Consider the following 23,772-nt stretch of genomic DNA (forward strand, 5'->3'; position numbering starts at 1 on the left):
GGGGAAGACTGGCTTGTCTTGGTGGGTGGGGACGGTCATTGTCAACTTTCTGGACACACAAAGGCAGACAGAATGGATTTCCTCCGGCTACATCTCCCTGGGCTGCATCAGGCTTTGAGGGGGACACTGGTGAGAGGGGCAAAAAGATGCCAGAGACTTTCACCTTGATCCCTGGGACCTTCTTTTCCTTCTTCCCTTTGAGTCTCCTCAGATTTGAGATTCCTTCCCTAGAATCAGGTAGCCTCCTAACCCAATCTTTTCTGGATTTCAGTTCTCCCACCTCCACACATACATCTAGGCCCTTTTCTATTCCTTCTGCAGAACTGTTGTTCTCCTCCTCCCAGCCCCAGAACCCCTCTTCCTATTCTGAGTTCCTTTGGCCCAGGGCCCCCAGGAGAGGGATGGGCCTCCCCTTAATGCCATTGTCTCCCCCCCCCCCATTCTTCTAGGATTCCATCAGCACCTTTGTCTCCTACCTTTTGGGAGATGAGGTCCCCACTGCAGAGAGGAGGGAGGCATGGGCAGCCGAGGCACTGGGGGAGGTGGCTGCAGGAAGGCGAGGGAGTACTGTGGAGGAGGAAGCCCAGGAGGCCTTGGAGGGTGTTGGAAGCAGCCAAAGCCAGGGGGATGGAGGACTGAGAGGGCCTGGAGAGGCTAGATTACACCAGGAGGGAAGCTCAGCTACAGAACAGACCTGGAGTTGGGGAGATGGCAGCTCCCAGGGGTCTCAAGGAGATAGGCAGGATTCTGGAGTGCGGGAGGCAACCAAGGCCTCCAGGTGCCAGGAGCCAAGGGCCCCCTTGGAGGCCAGAAAGAAGTCTGAGGCAGAATCTGAGTCTGGTGGAGACAGGAGCAGCCAAGCACAGGAGAATCAGGAGTACAATGAGCAGGAAGAGAACAGAGAAGAGACACTGAGAACCTGGGAACAGGGGGAGGAGGTGGTGGAGGAGGAAGAGGTCAGGACAAGAGAGCCAGGGGGGGGCAGAGGGGTGGAGTCAGGGTGGATCTGGCACAGGGAGCCTGAGGGAAAGGCCGGTGCCCATGAGCAGAAGGCAGTGAGGGATGGCAGGGACTCAGAACAGACAGTCAAGGAGGCAGCTGCAGAGGAGATCCAGGAGGCCAGCGCTAAAGAGGCTGGGAGGGAAGAAGAGGTGGTGGCTGTGGTGAGAGATGGCCAAAGTGCAAGGGCACAGGGGACACAGGAGCCAGGGGCAGAATTTGAGGATGGGGCAACCTTGGGCAGAGAGGAGGTCAGGATGACCTCAGACAGAAGGGAGGCCTGGACAATCTCAGCCTGGGAGGAGGCCGGGGCAACCTCAGGCCAGGAGGAGTGTAGGACAATCTCAGGCAGGGAGGAGGCCCGGACAACCTTAGGCAGGGAAGAGGCCTGGATCACCTCTAGTGGGGAGGAGGCCTGGACAACCTCAGGCCAGGAGGAGTGTAGGACAATCTCAGGCCAGGAGGAGGCCCGGACAACCTTAGGCAGGGAAGAGGCCTGGATCACCTCTAGTGGGGAGGAGGCCTGGACAACCTCAGGCCAGGAGGAGTGTAGGACAATCTCAGGCCAGGAGGAGGCCCAGACAACCTTAGACAGGGAAGAGGCCTGGATCACCTCTGGTGGGGAGGAAGCCTGGACAACCTCAGCCTGGGAGGAGGCAGGGGCAACCTCAGGCCAGGAGGAGGGTAGGACAACCTCAAGCAGGGAGAAAGGTAGTACAACCTCAGGCCAAGAGGAGTGTAGGACAATCTCAGACCAGGAGGAGGCCTGGACAACCTTAGGCAGGGAAGAGGCCTGGATCACCTCTGGTGGGGAGGAGGGTAGGACAACCGCAAGCAGGGAGGAGGGTAGGACAACCTTAGGCCAGGAGGAGGCCTGGACAACCTCAGCCTGGGAGGAGGGTAGGACAGTCTCAGGCCAGGAGGAAGGTAGGACAACCTCAAGCAGGGAGGAGGGTAGGACAACCTCAGGCTGGGAGGAGACCTGGACAATCTTAGGCCGGCAGGAGGTCGGGACAACCTCAGGCAGGAAGGAGGCTGGGACAACCTTTGGCAGGGAGGAGGTCACAGCATCATCAGGTGTGGGGGAAGGTAGGATAACCTCAGACATAGAGGCGGCTGACCTCCCAGGAGTCAGGGAGACAGAATATGGGGCAGTTCCAGGAAATAGGTCCCCAGAGGGTACTGGGAGTCTGTGGGCCCTAGAGGAGGCCTCCAAGGGAGCCCAGGAGGAGGAGGTGGGTGAAAATAGAGAGGCTGAGGTGAGCTTGTTCCCCAAACAGACCCAGGCCCTGCGAACTGAAGGAATGGGAGGAGCAGCTAAGGGCCAGACAGCAGGGAAGGAGGATGCAGAGAGCCAGGCGTCAGAGTGGGAAGCAGGGGAGGGCTTTGAGGGTAGGGCAGATCAGGATGGGAAAGAGGCCAAGGGAAGGCAAGACTCAGAAGTCGGGGCTGCTCAAGCAAGGCTGGAGGAGGTGGTGCAGGCACAGGAGGCCGAGGAGAAAGAGAGTTGCCGGGACATAGAGGCTGAGTTCTCCCAGGACAAAGTGGCAAATGAAGCTGAAGGTGATGCTGACTTTGAGGCAGTCCTGGAGGCCAGCCCTGAAAAGGAGTTCAAGAAGAGTGAGGAAGAAGCTCAGATGGGCCGAGAAGAATTGGGAGTAGAGTGTGGTGGCCCTGAGCACAAGGTCACTGAAGTTCAGGAACTTGGGCTGATAGGAGGTCTCCAGACCCCAGTGGAACCACCTGAGGAAGGACAGGTGGCGGAGGACGAGCTCTGGAGCACTCCAGCCCTGGGCAGAGAGGAGACAGAAGGGAGCCTGGAGGCTAGTACCAGGCCCATGGGGTGTGTAAAGCCTGGTGCAGAAGCCTGGGGAAGCCAGAGAAAAGGGGATGTAGAGAGAGGGATCGCCCAGGAGGAAAGAGTAGGCAGTGGAGAAGGGGCAGAGGAGGCTGCAGGAGGCCGAGGGTCTGCACTGCCACAGGTGCCGGAGGCAGGCGGAGCGTGGGAGGAAGCAAAGGAGGCAGGGTGTGGAGCCGGGAGCCAGGAACTGGGTGGAAGGCACGGGGCAGAAGGAGGGACAGGCCAGTCAGTGGGAGAGTCAGATGCCAGAGACGCCTCGGATGAGGAGGCGGAGGCCGCAGTGCCATGGGAGGCAGGTGGAACACCCGACAGAGTCTGGAGGCCGGAGGAGGCAGCTCTGAGCTTCCAGGACAGTGAGGATACACGGGCCGGTTCTTTGGCTGCCGAGGTTGTGGAGAATAAGGCAGCTTCAGATGAAAAGGCTGCTGGAACTGGGGAGGGGCCCGAAAGAGAGGCTGGGGAAGCTTGGGATGGCGCATTTGGGAGAGGCTGGGGCTCAGAAGGGAGAGAGGCACCTGTCAGAGGTGAGGAGCTGAGGGAGGCTGCAGAGGGAGAGAACAGAGGTGGGCAGGAGTTGGGCCTGGAGAGCTCAGCAGAGGAGGAGGTTACTGGCAGAGGTGGCCAAGTAGAGGCTTTTGAAGCCAGGGAGGGTGAGCCAGGGGTCGGGTGGGTAGAGGTCGGGGAATTTGTAGTGGCAGAAGAAGGCTGTGGGACTGATGGCTTTACCTTGGGCTCCCAGGTGGCAAGGGCAGAGGGGACCATGGCCATAGTGGAGGCAGAAGGGCTCCCAGAAGGGCTGGTACTGTTAGAAAAAGAGGCTGGGATATGGCAAGCAAGGGAGCAGGGACAAAACAGTGAGGGGCAGTGTGGGGACCACAGCCCCGAAGGAGAGGCACAAATGCCCTGTGATGTGGAGGATGCCGAGGTGACCAGACACCAGAGGGCAGAGGCTGAGGAGATTGATGCAAAAGACCTGGAGGACTTCCAGGGCCAGGAGGGCCAGTCAACAAATCAGGATCCCGAAGAGGCGGAGCCCGGGCTGGGTGAAGAGGCTGCAGGAAGTGCCGGAGGGGATGCCCATGGCATCTGGAGTGAGGTAAGGGATCCAGGTAGGGTCTGGAGCCAAACAGACCAGAATCTGAAGCTCGCCCATAATACTCAGTGCTCCCTCCCTGCAGGCCCTCCTCCCTGTGTCTCGCCTGGATGTCTCTGTGCCGCGGAGCCGTGTGCTCCTCTCCCGCAGCTCCTCCCAGCGTCGCTCCCGGCCCTCTTTCCGGCGGATCCCCACCCCTGAGCAGCAGAAGGAGCCTGCCAGCCCCCCACCAGAGGAAGAGCTGTCAGCCCCTGAGCAGAGACTTCTCCAGCCAGAGGAACCCCCAGAGCCAAGCCCCCCAAGGCCTGAAGGGACCCCAGTGCCAGCCAGGAGAAGGCCCCTGGGATATGGGTAAGCACCGGGTGAGGTGACTGGGCTGGAATGGGCAGGAGGCTTGGACACCTGGAGACCAGCTCCCGGCCTGTCTTCCATCTCCAGGTTTGGCCTTGCACACTCCGGCATGATGCAGGAACTGCAAACCAGACTGGGCCGGCCAAAGCCCCAGTGACTGGGCACCGAGACCTAGGAACCAGGCCTGAGTAAGAGGCAGAGGGCTCGGCCGAACCCTGCCCAGCCTGGCTCCCTTGGCCACTTTGGATGTACCCTGTCCAACCTCTGGGCCTTATCTTGGTGTTTCATTCATGGAGCAGACAGAGCCGGACATCTTTGCGAACCACGAACTTAAGGAATCTGACTCCACTGCAGCTGATGGACCACCTGCCCTACTGGGACCACATCTCATGGCCCATCCTGACTACCTCCCAACCTGTCTCAGCAGTTGTCCCGAGGACTGAGGGGCCAGAGACGCTTCTCCCACGGCCTTCCTTCTCTGACTGCCCCCACTTCCCAGACTGCTCCCCAAGGCCGTAGAGAGCTGTGTGGGAGGAGGGCAAACCTCGGGTGGAAGGCAGACCTGAGGAAAGGGGCCAGGAGGGGCTCCATTGACAATCAGAGGTTGATATCAGCAGACCAGCCACCTTGAGCTTCCAAAATGGGAGCTCAGCCTCAGAACTCTGCTGGTTTCTATGGCAGCCACCAACTGAGTAAGTCAGAGTGGAGAGAGGTGGGCCAGAAACCCCAACATGTAGAAGCAGAGAGGGGCCCAGGGTGGCCAGAGGCTGCAGAGTCCATTTTAGGCCCCTTTGGTGGGAGACACCCTTTCTCTGAACAGAAGGCGAGGCAGAGAGAGGGTGAGGGTGTTTTCTTTATTAGGCGCCCAGAATGGTGAACAGCCAGTGGGCCCTGAGACAATAAATAAACTATCATTTCCCTAAACAATAAATAAATATCCAAGAAATAAATATCCAGCAAGGACTGGAGGGGCCTTAAGTTATTGGTGGGGTGTGGGGAGGGAGGTCAGTGGAGTCCTGCCTTGTCGAAGGCAGTGAGCTGGTGGCTGTCCTGTTGGCCCAGTATCCAGTCCTAAAGTCCTAACTGGTGAGGCAAGGGGCTGCAGATCATTCCTTCAGGGCTGGGAGCCAGCCAGTGTTGGACACCCCAAGGCTTGGAGTGGGTTCTTAGCCTGGGAGAGCAGCAGCAAGTCCCGCACGGCCCGAGACAAGACAAGCTCCAGGGAGTGCAGCGACTGGTAGGTGTAGAGGAGCTGGGGCCAGGACACAGGGGCTGACCCCTGTGAGGGGCCGCCCCGCGTCCCCAGGAGCAGCCCCGCCCCCTCCTCCTCCTCCTCCACCTCCGGGAACTGGAATCCTGCAGTCAGCACCTGCGAGGAGACGAGGAGACGCCCGTGGGTCAGAAAATGGTCTGGCTGAGATGCTGAGTGAATCCTTGTTCCTTTATGTGTCTAGTGGTGCCAGATGACGGCAGAGACCACAGAGTCGTGATTTCACTGGACAACCCCTCCTTCAGATCTTTCATTATGTCATCACCTCATGATTTTTTTGCTTCAAGAAAATGGAAGTCACAGAGCGAGGTGGTGCTCGTGGAGGGAGCTGGCTCTCTCCAGGACTGCCCTGGGCAGCTGGGGTTCTGGGAAGTCCTCTCCTAGCGGTCATCTTAGAATCAGAAACGGGCAGAAAAGTGATATGGCTAGTTTTTCTGCTGCTTGCATTTTCGATTCTCATTTTAATAAAAGTAAAATTCTTATTTCCCTTTGAAATGCTCATGAGGATCTGGTGATGTCAGAGGATGTCGGGGAGAAGGGAACCAACTTGATTACTGGTCCTGCTGATGCCGGGTGCTGGGTGCTTCAGAGCAGCTCTCTCATTTAAGACCAAGACCCCAAGAGATTCAGGGGGCGGAGCCAGGAGCAGGGGCAGCTACACATGTTGGCCCCACGCACACTCACACACACACACTCACACACATACCTTTCACACATCCTGACACACTCAGAGGATCTGGAGCACCTCCCTCCAGACTTACCCCACCTGTGGGCGTGGGGATATTTTAAAAAGGGAACCAATGACCCTCAGATTTGGTCTCGGGGGGTCAAGGAGGGTGGGTGGGCACTCTACCTGGAAGCGAAGATGCCGCTGCAAATCTCGGAGATCCAGCCTCATGGCCCACAGCTGCATCTTCTCTGAGCTGGCCCAGCTCCCCTGGCTTCCCAGCCCTCCCAACAGGGCTTGGAAGGGGCGAAGAGTCATGGAAAGGAAGAACAGTCGCTCTGGGTCCTGTGGAAGCAGAGGGAAGGGGTCAGGAAAGGTCTGCAGGCCAAGGATGACCCACTTCAAACCCAACCCGTGTCTCTCTGGGTTTCATTCCCATCCCAAACTCTAACCCCCATTTCATCTGAATATCTGTTCTCATCCTCAACTTCATCTCCTTCTCCACTCCCTTCACGTATCACCATTCCAGTCTCCATTGTCTCTGACCTCTGTCGTATCTCCTTCCTCATCTCGTTTTCAGCCCCACACACGAATACATGTCTAACCCAACCCCGTCTCCATGGTCTTATCACTCTCAACCCCATTTTATTCCTTTCTCTACTGACCCATCCTGTCTCCATCTCCTCACCTGTTTTCAGCCTGTCTCCAACCTGTTTCCTATCCTTATTCCCATTCCATTCCTTGTCCATATGCCCAGCCTCATTTTCTCCATCCTCTACCCCATCCCAACCTGTTCCATTCCCATCCTCACCGGTAACCCTATCTCGTCTCCATCCCCACTTTGTTTTCACTCTAATCCCAACCTTCTTCCTATTCCCAGCCCATCCCCATTCTCATCCCTCCTCCATACTGATTTCTGTCCCCATATCATTCTGTTCCCATCCCACCTCTTCCCCTGCCCAGCTTCACTCTTCCCTACTCCCTAACTCCATGTCTTTACTCAGCTTCAGCGTTATAGCCAATGACATACTCAGCCCCATCCAGATTCTATAGTCCGATTTATCCCCAAATCTATCAATCCCTGACTTCATCTCTGTCCTCCCAGCCCAGCCTCATTGCCAGCTCACCTGGCCCCCTCCCAACAGCACCCCCACACTCACAGAGAGGCTGCACCAGGCCTGGAAGGTCAGGGAAACATTGGGGAGCTGTTCCCCCAGGGGCAGGAGGTCCAGGTTCACTCCTGGCAGGTGAGCTTCAGCCTGTAAGACAAGATCTGTTAGTTGGGGCCAGATGGGATTGGGGATCTGCCCATCCCCAGAGCCAGTTGCATTAGGGACACTCACAAAGCGGTGGGCCTGGGCCCGAACCTCAGAGAGCAGCTTCCTGGCAAGATGCAGGCTGACCTTGAATTCCTCCTGCAGGCTCAGGGGGTGCCTCCCTGGGGGCCTTGGAAATCCCCAGACACCAGCTCGAGCCAGGAGCAAAGAGAGCAGCAAAAGTCCAAGCCCTGGAGAGATGAGGAGAGGGTGAGAAAAATGAGGGGAAGCTTGAGAAGAACTTGGGAGGAGGACGGGAACATGCCTTTTCTAAGCCTGTGCTGCAGGCAAGCACCGTGTATCATCGCACTGACCTCTCAGAACCATTACTGCAGTGGAAGCTGGAGTGGGCCCCATACAGCATCTCTGCATGACTGAAAGCAAAGCGCCCTTTCCCGGGCAGCCTTGCACGGGCCCCACTCACTCCCCTGGCCAGGTATCTTTTCCAGTGAACTAAGTGCACAACTCTGTGTGGCAACCTGAGTGCTATTATTCCCATTTTACAGATGAGGAAAGTGAGGCTCGGTGAGGTTGACTTGCCAAGGTACACAGTCAGAGGAGGAGAGAACCAGGACTGGATTCCAGGTCTACTCAAATGTAGATCCCGTGAGCTTCCCCCAGGGAACCCAGAGGAGGCAGCCACCTGCCCTGCAGCAGGCACACTCTGCTCTTCAAGGATTCCTCGGGCTTGGTCAGGCGGCTCTGATGGCCTGAGCTAGTGCCCCAGGGGGCTGCCAGTGCTGGAGGCTCTACCCCAGGGAGTCAGAAGGACAGACTGGTTCAGCCTCAGCCAAGGTGAGTGGGTCCCACTGCAGTGAGGGAGGAACAGGGGGTGCAGGGGTGGGGGCCTGGAGTGGAAGCAGGACCTGCTTCTCTTTTGGGTTCTTCCCTTGAGCAAGTCACCTCTTATTTCTATGCCCCAGGCTCCCATCTGTAAAATGGGGGAGTCGGAGCCGCTGGCTTCTGCAAGTGCTTCCTGCCCTGTGTTTCCTGAACAAAAGGAAGGGGCAGTGTGGCGCGAGCTCTGGGAAGAGGGCGGCGTGCAGCGGTCTCCCCCCAGGGAGAGGAAGCCCAGCAATCACTGGGGTTAACAATTCTCCTTGAAACACAAACCAAAACAGTCCCCTAAGTCTAAGTGTGCTCCTGCTCACCCTCCTCTGCATGCCTCTTCCCTGTCTGTCCTTGATCTCTAGTCCCTGGGCTCTGCTCCTCGAAATGCCTTCTCAGAAAAGACCACGGGAAGTTTCTGGGTCGGTCCACTTCCCCATGGACTTCCAGAGAGCGTAGGCAGCACCTGACTCTCCAGTTTCCAGGCTCCTTGACTTGGGGGCTATGGGCAGAGTGGGGTTCTTCCCCGCTCTGTGTTGAGAGAGAGGGGAGCCCAGGCCCCAGAAGATATTGCCCACCCAGCATTTAGCTGTGTCTTTTCCTCGTGACCCCCTACTTCCTGCCCGAGCTCTGGAGCCCCCAGACCTTCCCTTGGCTTCTCCCTAACTTCTGCAGATAATCCTGGGCCCCTGGCCCTGCCTGGTGAAGATTGTGGCCCCATCCGTGAGTCCCTGGTCCCTACTCTGACTGTACCATCTGCTCTGGTTCCAGCCTCTGAGTCCCTCTGTCACCAACTGCAGATCGGACGCTTGACCAAATTGGGCTGCTGACTCGGCCACAGCCCCCCACTCGTGCCAACTCTTCCTGCTGTTCTTCCTCCAGCCAGCCCCAGTTCTCAGCCAGACGGTCTTGCTTTCGTGCATTCACTCCAACCAGGTCAGCCTCCCTGTCCACCTCTCCCCATTCATGCCAGTCAAACCATCTCATCCTCTGCCCAGCCCTCTCCTCCTGCCCCCCATTCATGCCAGTCAAACCATCTCATCCTCTGCCCAGCCCTCTCCTCCTGCCCCTCATTCATGCCAGTCAAGGCTTCCCATCCTCTGCCCAGCCCTCTCCTCCTGCCCCCCATTTATGCCAGTCAAGGCTTCCCATCCTCTGCCCAGCCCTCTCCTCCTGCCCCCCATTCATGCCAGTCAAACCATCTCATCCTCTGCCCAGCCCTCTCCTCCTGCCCCCCATTCATGCCAGTCAAACCATCTCATCCTCTGCCCAGCCCTCTCCTCCTGCCCCCCATTCATGCCAGTCAAGGCTTCCCATCCTCTGCCCAGCCCTCTCCTCCTGCCCCCCATTCATGCCAGTCAAGGCTTCCCATCCTCTGCCCAGCCCCGGCTGAACCACCACCTGTCTGTCCAACCCCTCTTCTCCGTTCATGCCGGCCTCATTCCCATCCGCCAGGTAGCTGTATCCTGTATCCTTAGTTTCTGCCAAGTGGTTGCCCCTCAGCCCTTTGGCCCCAACCAGACCAGTCAAGGTCTCCCACCCTCTGCCCAGTTTCAGCCAAGCCTCCCGCCCCTCTGCCCCAAGCCCTGGCTTCAAACTCACGCCAGCCAAGGTCGCCTGCCTTCTGGCCCATGGCAGGGCCCAGCCTCTTTGGCCAGCCATCTCCCGGGCTGGGGGAGTCTTATACTGGGGGCTGTGCCCAGTTTCACTTTCCGTCCTGCTTGTACTTTCAGCTTTGCTTTAACTCAGTCTTCCCTCCTCACCACCCCTTGCTAAAATGGGGAAATGTAATTTCCCTTCCCAGAGGGGGTGGGAGGTGTGGTGGGGGATGGCGGGAAGCTGGGGTTTCGGTCAATCCAAGCTGCTGACCCCCGCTGAGCTCCAGGTCCAGTCTTCCGCTCACTTCCCCCACTTAGGTGAGCCACCTGCTCTATTTGCTGGTTGGTCCTGAGACTCGAATCCCCTCTTGTTTCTTTGCTCTGTCATTATCATTCTAGTGCCATCTCCAGCCTACTGTTCTTCAAGAGCTGAATGGCCAGGTAGGAAGACTGCTCACCAGATGGGACTTGGGGGTCTTGCTCTCTGGTTTACCAGATGGCCGAGGAAGAGAATACAAGGGAAGGTGGGGTTCACTGGGTGGCTGGGATGGGGCTTTGTGCGGGGCAGAGGGGTCTCAGTCTGGGCAGAGTCGAGGCTCAGTCTATAGCCAGGGTCAGGGTTGGATGAGAAGTTCCATTCAGGGCCAAGAGCTCAGCCTTATGCCAGAGTCAGATCTTGAATTAGAGCTCACTCTATAGTCAGGGTCAGATCATGGTCTAGGGCTGGACTCAGAGATTTGTGTGGGGCCAACATCCTGGCTCTGAGTGTGGGTCAGAGCTATTAGTGATCTGGGGGCTCTGCATGGGACGAATTAGGCTTGTGCTCAGACCAGACGAGCTCGGTCTGTGGTCAAGGTCCTGACCGAGCCTGTGACAGGCCATGGCTCAGGCGTGGGCTGGGATGAGCTCAGGTGATGAGCAGGGTCAGCTCAGCCTGTGGCCAGGTTGGGGTTGTGTGAGGTCAGGATTGGGGCTCAGCCGGGTTCCAGAATAGTCCTGGTGTTTCTGCTCTGTAGACAGCTGTCAAGGCTGGGCTACATCAACCACAGATCTCCCTTCCAGCACAGCCCTGCCCAAGCCCCGCCCTGGACTTCCCATCTTCAGGGAGAAAATGGGGGTTTCTCGGTCTTCCCTGAGGCCCACTGCTGCCGCTTTCCTTTTGGGACCTTCGGGGTTTCCCTGCTGGGCCCCTGCTGTGAGACAGAAACCAAGGGGGCTTCCCCTTCCTGTGCCCTGCCTCCTCAGCCCTGCCGGGCACTGCCCACCAGCGTAGCCTGGGGCCAGGGAGCAACCCAGAGGGCTGCTGGAGGAGAAGGAGAAGGAAGAGTGGTTACACCTGCCCAGCCCAGACTGGTTTCCTTTGCAGTGCCCCCCAGTGGTGGTAGCTCATTCCCCCACATCCATGCACTTGGGGCTCCCTGCTGTGGGGTCCCACACACCCTGAGACTCATGGTGAGGACAGACAGGCCCTGGCTGGTTTCCTCACATCCCCATCCGAACATCATCATAGAGGCATGTCCACCCCACTCACTCCCTGATCACAGCCACTCCTGACCTCTCAAACCTTGAACCCCATCTGCTGCTCTCTGGCCACAACCTCCTGGCCCTCCCAACCTTCTCTTAGGTTCCCTGAGACCTCTGTCCCTTGATGCTGCTCTGTTCTCAGTCTGGCTGTGGCTGGCTCCAGCCTCGCCCCTCCCTTCCACGCGATTCCTGCTCCAGCCCCCGGAGCTTCACGCCTGAGCACGATGAGCCACCTCCTACTTCTTTGCCTTTGCACAAGCTGGTCTCTGCCTAGAATGCCCTTGCTGCCTTCTCTGGGGCTCCCCTCTCCTCAACCTTCTCTTTACCTGTAGGTCTTGTCTCCAGCCTCCTCCCTGAATGGCTTATTCTTTCTGCTACAATGCTTGTGTCCACTGGGCATTTAACATTTGTCTATCTTGCTCACTCTATCCTCACTCATACCACTCCAACCATACTGGCCTCCTTGTTGCTCCTAGAACATGCTAGGCATGCTCCTGCCTCAGGACCTTTGCACTTGCTGTTCTTTCTTCCTGGAACACCTTTCTTCCTGATATCTGCAAAGCTTATTCTCTCCTTATAATCTCTGCTCAAATGTCACCATCTAAAATAGGGTCTTTACTGAACACCCTACTAAAAAATACAACCTTGCCCCCAGCCTTCTTTATCTACTTTCCTGCATTTTCCTCTTACATAGCATTTTAGATATATAATATTTTTAGATACTTAATATTTTCTCATTTATTTTTTGTCTGCCTCCATGTAGTAGGATGTGGGTTCCACGTGGTGGGGATTTTTGCCTGTTCTGTGCACTGATGTGTCCCCAGTAGCCGACAAAGGAAGGTTTGTAATAAATCACCCAGCAAATCTGCTTTCTGCCCCGGGGGCACATGGAGGCTGAGCTCAGGCTGGTGCTCCGTCAGCCACCCCAGTGGAGCAGCAGGTCTGGGGCGGTCTGAGCCCCGAGGTCTCACTGTCAGCCTTTGCCCCCTCTGGCCAAGGCTGCAGCCAGGTGCTGAAGGATGTAGAGAGGGCTCCTGGGCGTGGCCCTGGGCTGGTGATCTTAGCAGATTCTTGGCAAGAAGCCGGAGGACTAGTAAGGGCAGCACCAGCCTCTATCCATATCCTTGGAGGATAGGCCAGGGCCCATCTCTGCCTACCTGGGCCTCGGTTTCTACGAGCAGATCTTGGCTGGTGGGTTCAGGTTTGTCATGGGGGCAGCAGGAAATGGAAGGGATGTGGTGAGCACCATGGGAAAGGAAGCTGAGACCCTAAGTGTGGACTGCAGTGTGCCCCTGACCCTCCTGGTGACCCCAGGTGAGTCACTAGCCTGCCCTGGACCTCAGTCTCCTCATTGAAAAGTGATAGCAATTTTCAAGTGCTGCCATTATTATTATGTAGAGAATTACAACGTAGATGATTATTTAAAAGAGAAGAACCATACAACACGTTTCTGATTATTTCCCTGACAGCTCTGAGCCGCGGGCACTCCATGGGCTGCATGGGCAGCCCGAGCTCGGGAAACCGGAGGTAGAAGCTTCAGATGTGACCTCAGGATGGAATCAGGGAGGGGACCATCTTATTCAAGGCCACCCAGTAGATCAGTGACAGAATAAAGACTGGAACTCAAGGCCCCCATTTTCAGGCTGGGCTGGGAGGGGAATACCTGGGCCCTGTGATGTCGTCAGCATTGAGGGTTGGAACTAATGCCTGTGTGAAACCAAGATGGGCTTTGGTGAAGGCAGGAAGGCTGGGGGGAGGTGAGCTGGAGCTGGGGCCCCACCTCGAGTCTAACACAGGATGTGAGACCCTGAGACTAGGCGCTGCCTGCCCCCTCCCAGGACAAGGGGTGGGAGAGGCCTGGAGTCCCGTGACCACCGTATCTCTCTCCCGTGGTCCACAGGCACCCACCCCACCCCACACCTAGGGTCTAGCAGGATTTATTTCTCCTCCTCCCACCCACCTTTGACCCTGGGAAGGGGAGCCTGGCGAGAGGAAAAGGTCCCACCTCCCTTTTCCCTATAAGACCGTGGAGGGCACCTGGGGAGGGCGGAGAAAAAGGGGGTAGGAGGGGTGACTTCTCATGGATAAAATGGTTATCACTGGGTGTTCACGTAAATGCAAGGGTGGGAAGACTGAGCCGTGTAGGGTGTGAGGAGAAGGTGGGAGGCCAGGTGTGTTGAGTGCCAGGAAAGAAGGGTTCAAAGCCCGGGAGGAGGGCTACAGAGGAAAGAAACCAGCCGGGATGGAAAGTCCCGCGCGGAGCCCTCTCTGCTCTGCGTGCACCCTCTAGAGCAAGATGCTCAGACTCTTGGTGCTCAGACGCTTGGTGCACCTGTCGAATGAGGCCCACCTCTCAGCCCATGAGTGAAGATAAACTTGGGAGGCTGCAGGGCGTCATGGGTCCAGGCCTATTCGGGTCAGACAGACCTGCACTCCTTTCACAACGCTGCCCAGTGTGATTTGGCCAAGGCACAAAACCTCCCTCATCTACCAGGAGGGTGTGCTACTCGTACCAGCCGGACAGGACTGCTGTGACAAGTGTGCACCTCAACAGTCGGCACTGCCACGGAGTTGCTGTGTGATCTTAGGCAAGTTACTTAACCTCTCTGTGCCTCAGTTTCATCATCTATAACATGAGAAAATAATATAAACTCATAAGACTGTACAGAGGATTCAATGAACTATTGTTTGTAAAGTGCTTAGAACAGGGCCTGGCGGGTGGTAAGACTGTAGGTTTTAGCTACTAGTAATAGTAAAAAGCCTGACCCATAAGGAAGCTCTCAAAAATGTTAGCGGTTATTAATAAACACCAGGGGGCCACAGGCAAAAGGGGCCTGATGACTCAGATGTGTAGCAGAGCAGAATTGGGCCGGCAGCAGAAACCTCAGGGAGACAGCCAGCTGGGCCTGGGCCATGGTGTGGACACCTACAGATCTGAGGACCTCCAGGTAACACCTGCCTCCCTGTGAAGAGGACTTGGAATGGAGACGGACCCTGGGCTGAGCCCCAGGACGGGCCATGCCAGTGTCTGAGAGGGGCAGATAGGCCCTGGGCAGACAGACACCAGTCCCTTCAGCAGCCCTAAGCTCCAAAGCTGACATGGCCCCACTCCAGTACCAGGGCCCTCACCGGGCAGCCTCCATTCAGTGTCAACCCCCTCTGGCCACCAAGTCCCCTGCTCGTCCTGCCCGTGGCATTAGGAACCCACAGCTGAGTGGACAGTTCACTGCCCAGGAATGTGGCTCACCCGCTGCTTATGGTTTTATGTACTGTCTTATTCATACAAAAGAATGTACACCATGTATATGTTTCTGCTGACCTAAGTTTCCTCCTCCTGCCGCCGCTGTGGTCCCGAGTCCCAGTAGGCTGTCTGCGTGACTGAGTCGCTGGTTCCCATGGCTCCTCACTTCATTCTGAGTAAAAACAAAAACGCTTCCAGTGGTTTATGAGGTCCCCACGTCACCTCCCATTGACTTCTGTTCTCTCCTGGCCTGCAGGCTGCCCTACAAACACACCAGGCACATCCTACCCAGGGAGGGCCTATCTGTGCGCGCGCGGTTTCCTCCGCCTAGAGCCCTCTGCCGCCGCTCTCAAATCACTGGCCTGTCCCCTCAGGGCTCATTCTCTCAGAAACGCCTTCTTCCCTCTACGGCTCTGAGGACTCAGCCGGTCCCACCTACGTTAAGTCCCTATGTCCAACTGTAAGATCTAGATGTTAGTCTCTTTGCCTACTTTTCTACACCTTCTGGGCCTTCCCAAAGGCACAGGGTCTTCCCCAGACCTCAGCACGCTGATAGGAACGCCTTTCTCTCCTTCCACGTTTCTGCACGAAGTGGGCCCCCGGGCAGCCGGAGGGAGGCAGACGTAGGGGTCGGTACAGAGATGTGGGACCGTGGTCCTGCCCGCAGGGCGGCCACCTGTCTGAGAAGACTGGATGCGTATGTGAAACCGGAGAGAATCAGACAAAGCAGGGCAGTTTGTGACTTCCTGGGAGACCCTGGAAAGCCACTTTTTGGCCTCCGTTTCTTCACCTGGAGAATGGGCGTAAGGATCCCTTCCCCGCAGAGACAGGGAGTGCACAGACGTGTGCTCTGGTGGTCTGGAAACCGGCCGCGCTCTAATGTGGAGACCTCATGAAGCAAAGACTGTCACCTGGTCGGTGGTGAGAGGATGAGGAGAGAAAAGCACCACTTGGGATATGGTTGCTTCTGTCATTTCCACCTGCTCATCCTTCCTTCTTACATACTTTTTATTTTTATTTTTTTTATCCTCACCCAAGGACATTTTTTTCCATTTTTTTGTTCAGATAGAGTGGGAGGGAGAGAGAGAAATATTGACATGAAAGAGACACATCGAGTGGCTGCCACCTGCACGACCAACCAGGGCCGGGGACAAACTGCAACCGAGGTACGTGCCCTTAACGGGAACTGAACCTGGGTCTCTCCGGACCGCAGGTGGATGCTCTAACTGCTGAGCCAAACCAGCCAGGGCTATTATTATTATTATTATTTTTATCCTCACCCAAGGACACCTTTGCATTTATCTTCAGATAGAGTGGGAGGGAGCGAGGGAGGAAGAGAGAGAGAGAAACATCGATGTGAGAGAGACACATTGAGTGGCTGCCACCTACATGACCCCAACCCGGGCCGGGGACAAACTGCAACTGAGGCACGTGCCCTCAGCGGGAACCAAACCCGGGATTCTCCAGTCCATAGGCTCAGCGGTTAGAGTGTCGGCCTGCGGTCCAGAGAGACCCGGGTTCGGTTCCCGCTAGGGGCATGTGCCTTGGTTGTAGTTTGTCTCCGGCCCTGGTTGGTCGTGCGGGTGGCAGCCACTCAACGTGTCCCTTTCGCGTCAATGTTTCTCTCTCTCTCTCTCTCCCCTTTCCACTCTATCTGAGCAAAAAATGGAAAAATGTCCTTGGGTGAGGATTAAAAAAAAAAAAAAGAAAGGCAGACTGCCACGTGCAGCGCCTCATTTGGATGTCCCTGGAGTCTTAGAAGCTTGACTACCCTACGTTCTCCTACAAATGGACCTTGAGAGCTTGTTTGGAGGTTCTAGCAGGGGAGCACGGCTACTCCTATACCATTGACCGAAGACTGGTCCTCTCCTCTGGGGGGAAGGTCGTCCTCTTTGACCAAGCGTGCAACTTCGGGAGGGACGCACATGGATCGGTGAGGGAGGAGGGGGACACCAGCCTAGCCAGCCAGATCAGCCAAATCAACCTTGGCGATCAATGGGGTGACAGATGTCGCAGCCAGATTGCGTTTTTTTTTTTTTTTTAAATATGTTTGCCCTGGCTGGGATTTCTCAGCATCGGCTTGTGGATCAATGATTTGAGGGTTCGATTCCAGTCAAGGGCACATACCTTGGTTGCGGTTTGTCCCTGGCCCGCAACTCTTTGGTCCGTGGGCTGACACTCTACTGAGCCAAACCAGCCAGGGCTTTACATACTTTTTTAGAAAAGCATCTGGGTTTTCCTTTGGGGAATTATCCATCTCTCGGAGGCTGACACCGTGCTGTGGGCACATGACCCAGGCCCAGCCAGCCCCTTGCTGCAGAAAATGGTTCCAGGGTGGGTACGGGGCACACGGAGAGTCAGCCCCTGGACTTGCTGCCAGGGAAGAGGCTTCTCTCCGTAGGGATTATTAGGCTGGTAGGATGTGAACCTGAAGCTGCCTGAAGGAAGACCCTGTCTCAGACGGGAGCCGACGCGTGGCAGAAAGTAGGGCTGGGAGCTAGTGAGAGAGACAAGAATCTCCATTATTTGCTTTGAGCTCCTGGATCCAACTATTCCGGAAGCAGTTTATTCTGAAATGTTCAGTTTCACGAACCAATCTTCTTCTTTGCTTAAGCTACGTTGAGTTGTGTTTCTGCCAGAGGTATCATTATCCCTCTCTCCCCCCAACCCCCTCTCTGCTTTGATCTACCTTCACAATTGATTTCTAATATCAAAAATCACACTGGATTTTAAGGATCGTGATAAAGTCAGGCAGTGTCATATAGTAGAGAGAAGCCCGTGGAGAGAGCACTTCATATGGAAAGAACAGGGTGACAGCAGAGTGGATGCCTGGTCCACATCGACACGGTGTGTCCCAGGCAATGTAGGCATAGGAGCTGAGGCAGTGCGTGAAGCCAACAGAAAGTTCTCCCTTCACGGACCTTATGTGAATGGAATAAAATGAAAATTATAACTAAAATTTAATCAAATGCTTATATGTGCCCAGCACTTTTCAGCAATTGGCTCATTTAAGCCCATGTTGTGGGTATTTTATACAAAAGAGACCACTGAGGCCCAGAGAGGTTAAGGCTTTGTGCCCAATGTCACAGAGTTAGTAAGTGGCAGCTTTGGGATCTGAACCCAGGACATCTGGTTTTCTTAACCACTATACTATACTGCCTAGGATAGAAGTTAGCATTCACTGAGCCTTCTCTGTATGCCAGACACTGTTCTACAGCTTTACATGCATACACTCATGTAACCCTCAAAACAACCCATTGTACAGATGAGGAAACTGAGCTTAAACTACAATAGTGGAACTGAAATTTGAGCTAAAACAATATGACTTGAGAATCCATAGTCTCTACCCCCCGAACTTTATTGAGATGCAATTGATAAATAAAATGATAAGTTATTTATTTGCCCTGGCCAGTTTGGCTGAGCGGTTAGAGCGTCAGCCTGCGGTCCAGAGAGATCCGGGTTCAGTTCCCACTAAGGCCATGTACCTCAGTTGCAGTTTGTCCCCAGCCCTGGTTGGTTGTGTGGGTGGCAGCCACTCGATGTGTCCCTTTCACGTCGATGTTTCTCTCTCTCTCTCTCTCCCTCCCACTCTACCTGAACAAAAAATGGAAAAATGTCCTCGGGTGAGGATAAAAAATAATAATAATAATAATAAAAATAAATAAATAAAAAAAATGATAAGTTATTTAGAGTGGACAATGTGATGATCTGATATATACATACATTAAAAAAGATTCCCCTAATTGAGTTAGTTAACACATCCATCACCTCATATACTTATTTACTTTTTTGTGAGAACATTTAAGTTCTACTGTCTTAGCAAATTTGGATTACTATATAATACAGTGAAATCAACTATAGTTCCAAGAGTCCACACTCTTCACCACTAGTCATATCCCCTCTAATGAATGAACAAAGGAATCGAGGGGCCAGAAAACAGAATCCCGGCCCAGAACGGAAGGGGCAGCACTCTGGCCAGTATGGCTCAGTTGACTGAGCGTCCTCTGGTGCACCAAGAGGTCACCAGTTTGATTCCCAGTCTCGAGGCAGCCTATAGATAGATGTTTTTCTCCCTCTCCCTCTCAACCCCCGCCCTGTTCAAACGGCCTGCAGGTTCTTGCTAAAGCCACGAGCTCTGCTGCAGTCACTGAAAGTGTGACAGGCCCTGCTTGCCCTGCTCCCAACTCAGGGTCCAGTGTCTTTCAAGGAAGGATACAGTGAGCAGCACAAATCAGAAGAATGCAGGAAACAGCCCTGGCTGGGTAGCTCAGCTAGTTAGAGAATCTTCCCGATATGCCAAGGTTTGGGGTTTGATCCCCAGTCAGGGCACATTTTCTCTCTTTCTCTCAATCAACAGAAAATAAAAATAAAAAAGAAGAATGCAGGAAATAGAAACACAGTGAGGGGCAGAGGAGAGGAGAAGGGCGAGTCAGAGAGGGTGGGGCCCAAGAAGTCTCCAGCCCCCAAACATTCCCCTACCGAGAATCCCACGGCCATTCGCCCCAGTTCCAGAATCGCTCGCCTGTCTAGGACTAGGGCGATGCATTCCGAGTTTTCTCAGGAGCAAAGGGACAGAAGAAGCAGGGATCTCACCACAGGAGCAGGAGCTGGGGCAGAGGTCAGCTCCCCCATCCACCTCCTTGGCCCCCATCTCGTCTCATAATCACCTCTGCAGATGACAGGCCTTGTGGGTGGACTGGCCCTGCTCGCCAGGACCCCTGCTCACCAAGGCCTCCACGCCCTCCCTCAGCGCTATCTTTGCTGGTCTGAGAAACAGACTGCAACTGTCCACCTGGTCCTGGAGGAGCGAGCAGAGGGGTCCAGCCAACTCAGTTAGAAGCAGAAAACTTATATGGATTCCCCTTCCCTTCCTTTAAATTCACAGAGGAAGCAGCCAGCCCTAAAATAGGCTGGACTGCAGCAGGAGGTGCTGAGGGGCCTGGAGCTCAGCGGGAAGACAGGGCCCGCCTGTGAGGAACCGGGAAGCTTTCTGTGAGAGTCTGGCTGGACCTGCTCCGAGGCTCCAGCTCCAGCGGAGCTTCTAACAGCTACCTGGCTCCTAGCAAGTCGTTTCCCTTTCAAGCCTCAGTTCTGGTATCTGTAAAATGGGGATAACGACTCTGTTTGCTTGATGAGGTTATTGAGAGGGTCAAATCTGCTGGCTGACCAGATAGGGAAACTCCATAAAGGCAACACTATATAAACAGGGTTACTATTCTTTAAAAGATTTTTTTTTTCTTTGTTGATTTTTAGAGAGAGAGGAAGGTAGAGGGAGAGAGAGATAGAAACATTGATGAGAGAGAACATCGATTGGCCACCCCCTGCATGCTGCCCACTGGGGATGAGGCCCACAACCTGGGCACGTGCCCTGACCGGAATTGAACCCGTGACCTCTTGGTGCATGGGTTGACGCTCAACCACTGAGCCACACCGGCCAGGATAAACAGGATTATTATTCAGAATCAGTGGAATTCTGACAGGTGGGGATGAGAGCAGACAAGTCCCAGCAAAAAGGATGGTGGGGCCTGACACATTCACTCATGAATATTTATTGTGCACCTGCTGAGGGCCAGGCGCCAGCCCTGAGGAAGGGGGCCCAAAGGCACTTAGACTACGGGGGCAGGTGGTTGAGGTGCCGGAATGCCACACTCAAGAATAGGAACCGTGTCAAGTGGGCAGTAGGGAACCATACTAGGAAGGTGGTGACAGAGAGGCCTTCCCACAGGACAACCGCAGGAGTGCCCAAGCGTGGGGCATCTGTTCAGGAGCAGGGCAGCAGCTGGGGGCGGGGGGCGCGGCCTGTGCAGAACACAGGGCACACAGGCGTCCCTGCCCCGCCCCACAGCCCTAACCCACTCTGCCTGTGGTCACTCAGCCTCCAGCTCCTCTCGTTGCCTGGGGTTTCTCAGGTGCCAGGGGTCGCCTCCCCTACCCCCAGACAATAATTAACAAGTGCTGTTAGGAGAATAACGAGAATATCATCACGAATCACCTTCTCAGTGAGTCTTCCCTTACCCAGGCGTTTCAAACCGCACAGGCTGCAGGGGCCTCACTGGCCTTTGCTCACTCATACTCGTCACTCATCTTGTCTGCGCACCAGGATGTAATCCGGGAGGAAAGAGCTAGAATATTCTGTGGCTCCGAGGTTTGCTGAATGAATAAATGATGGTTTCCTCAGTTAAAACAAAACTCTCCAGCCCAGAGACCTCAGGGAGGTCGCAGAGCTGGTGCGAGCATTCTGGGAGGTGATTACCAACGAACGTTCAGTTTATAACTTGCGTTTGGCCAAAGTCGGAAGGAGGGCATGTTCAGTCAGGAGGACTGGACCAGAGGTTTGGGGTTCTCTTCTGATTCCACAACATCAACTGCTTTTGTAATCAGAAAAACAAAGAAAACCTTGCTTTCTAAGATACCTGGGTTCTCTGTGTAGCGCTGGGAGAGGTCTCCCTTGTCAAGGCTGCTGCTGGCACAGGAGTTCGGGAATGGAGTTCTCTCACTTCTTTGCTTACCCCTCGGGCACTTCCTGAAGGCACAGAGCTCTCTAGAAGGTTTGAGCGCGGGTGTCAACACACCTGGTCTACTCCTGGCTCACCCTGTGACAGCGAGGAGCGCATGACCCAGGTCTTTTCTCTCCTGGAGGGCTTTGGTAAATATTCAGAGTGATAATAGTCAGGTCAGGTCACTGGTCCAAGGTCACACAGTAAAAGAGTTGGGACTTGAACCCAGAGTCTGAGTCCAAACTCTGTGCTGTTAGTGGCTACTCTGCTGCCTCTTTAAGTTCTTTTTCTGGCTCAGATACTCTGTTAAGTGCTTGAAAAACCAATTTTCTTGTGTTCTGATAGCACCACTTGCCACACTTTCTCAGTCAAGGCAGCCGTACTGTGTTCAAAAGGAAGGATACAGTTCCTTGCCTCTCGTTTGGTGGGAGCGTGTCAAAGCCACACTGTAAGGAAAGCATGTGGGATGGGAACTCTTGCTGTGACCGTCACTGGTAAATACAATCTGAGACAAAAGCCTAGCACCAGTGGTCCTAAACTTCATTTCAAAGTCTCAGTACCCAAGCGGTACCCTGGACCAACAAAATCAGCCACTCTGGGAGCGGGACCAGGCATCAGTATTTCCTTCAACTTCTGCGTGGGTGCAGTGAAGCTTTCTCCCATGTTCGCAAAGCACCGGACAGAGTGTCTGGCTCACGAACAACAGTGCTTCTCCAAGCGCGAACACCTATGATCGTCGTACATGAGGTCAAGGTAGGTAGTGCACAGGTGGACATAAAAAGTTATAGTTAGGCACGGCCGGTATGGCTCAGTGGTTGAGTGTTGACCCACGCACCAAGGCGTCACTGGTTCGATTCCCAGTCGGGGAACATGTCCAGGTTGTGGCCTGATCCCCAGTGGGGGCATGCAGGAGGCGGCCAGTCGATGTTTTCTCTCATCCATGTTTCTATCTCTCTCCCTCTTCTTTCCTCTCTCTCTAAAATCAATAAAGGAAAAAAAAAATGTTGTAGTTAGGTGTTTTTCTTTATGGTTATCTTTTTCTTCTTCTTCATTTTTGTTTTGAATCCTCACCTGAGGATATTTTTCCATTGATTCTTTTAGATAGAGTGGAAGAGAGAGAGAGAGAGAGAGAAATGTCGATGTGAAAGAGACACATCAACTGGTTGCCTCTCGCATGACCCCGGCCTGGGGTCTTTACAGTTATCTTCTAACTATGACAAGCGATTGTTGGTTTCCATTTTTAGTGGTTATGTAGTTTCCTTTTTAAATACATTCGAGAACAAAAGATGAGGAGGTAGAGGTAATTTTTAGAATTCCAAGCAGAGTGGCATCCTCCTGTGCACCTGGGGCAGGAATCTCAGCGTGCCACGGGAACAAGCAGAGTGGCATCCTCCTGTGCACCTGGGGCAGGAATCACAGCGTGCCACGGGAACAAGGAGAGTGGCATCCTCCTGTGCACCTGGGGCAGGAATCACAGCGTGCCACGTGAACAAGGAGAGTGGCATCCTCTTGTGCACCTGGGGCAGGAATCTCAGCGTGCCACGGGAACAAGGAGAGTGGCATCCTCCTGTGCACCTGGGGCAGGAATCTCAGCGTGCCACGGGAACAAGGAGAGTGGCATCCTCCTGTGCACCTGGGGCAGGAATCTCAGCGTGCCACGGGAACAAGCAGAGTGGCATCCTCCTGTGCACCTGGGGCAGGAATCACAGCGTGCCACGGGAACAAGGAGAGTGGCATCCTCCTGTGCACCTGGGGCAGGAATCTCAGCGTGCCACGGGAACAAGGAGAGTGGCATCCTCCTGTGCACCTGGGGCAGGAATCTCAGCGTGCCACGGGAACAAGGAGAGTGGCATCCTCCTGTGCACCTGGGGCAGGAATCACAGCGTGCCACGGGAACAAGCAGAGTGGCATCCTCCTGTGCACCTGGGGCAGGAATCTCAGCGTGCCACGGGAACAAGCAGAGTGGCATCCTCCTGTGCACCTGGGGCAGGAATCACAGCGTGCCACGGGAACAAGCAGAGTGGCATCCTCCTGTGCACCTGGGGCAGGAATCTCAGCGTGCCACGGGAACAAGCAGAGTGGCATCCTCCTGTGCACCTGGGGCAGGAATCTCAGCGTGCCACGGGAACAAGCAGAGTGGCATCCTCCTGTGCACCTGGGGCAGGAATCACAGCGTGCCACGGGAACAAGCAGAGTGGCATCCTCCTGTGCACCTGGGACAGGAATCTCAGCGTGCCACGGGAACAAGGAGAGTGGCATCCTCCTGTGCACCTGGGGCAGGAATCTCAGCGTGCCACGGGAACAAGGAGAGTGGCATCCTCCTGTGCACCTGGGGCAGGAATCTCAGCGTGCCACGGGAACAAGCAGAGTGGCATCCTCCTGTGCACCTGGGGCAGGAATCTCAGCGTGCCACGGGAACAAGGAGAGTGGCATCCTCCTGTGCACCTGGGGCAGGAATCTCAGCGTGCCACGGGAACAAGGAGAGTGGCATCCTCCTGTGCACCTGGGGCAGGAATCACAGCGTGCC

General features: G+C 55.1%; 2 protein-coding genes across 3 annotated transcripts; one reads left to right on the forward strand and one right to left on the reverse strand.

Annotated features, from left to right (window-relative positions):
- The first annotated feature begins 31 nt into the window (after positions 1 to 31).
- APOBR (apolipoprotein B receptor) lies at positions 32 to 6,049 on the forward strand. 2 transcript variants are annotated; one of them, XR_004961685.1, is made up of 5 exons: positions 32 to 129; positions 450 to 3,956; positions 4,039 to 4,304; positions 4,392 to 4,996; positions 5,759 to 6,049. XR_004961685.1 is itself a non-coding variant. In XM_036279946.1 (4 exons), exons 1-4 carry the CDS (start codon positions 73 to 75, stop codon positions 4,459 to 4,461), a joined length of 3,900 nt encoding a protein of 1,299 aa, XP_036135839.1. In that variant the 5' UTR covers positions 32 to 72; the 3' UTR covers positions 4,462 to 6,049. The 2 variants fall into 2 exon arrangements, 1 of the variants encoding a protein (XP_036135839.1); XM_036279946.1 differs by having other exon boundaries at positions 4,392 to 6,049.
- On the reverse strand, positions 5,419 to 10,033 carry IL27 (interleukin 27). The gene is made up of 5 exons (XM_036280058.1): positions 9,988 to 10,033; positions 7,585 to 7,748; positions 7,402 to 7,500; positions 6,428 to 6,586; positions 5,419 to 5,673 (listed from the first exon to the last, which is right to left on the reverse strand). Exons 1-5 carry the CDS (start codon positions 10,016 to 10,018, stop codon positions 5,419 to 5,421), a joined length of 708 nt encoding a protein of 235 aa, XP_036135951.1. The 5' UTR covers positions 10,019 to 10,033.
- Between the last annotated feature and the right edge of the window lie 13,739 nt (positions 10,034 to 23,772).

Source organism: Molossus molossus, unplaced genomic scaffold, assembly GCF_014108415.1.
Source record: "Molossus molossus isolate mMolMol1 unplaced genomic scaffold, mMolMol1.p scaffold_m16_p_3, whole genome shotgun sequence".
NCBI classification, from domain to species: Eukaryota; Metazoa; Chordata; class Mammalia; order Chiroptera; family Molossidae; genus Molossus; species Molossus molossus.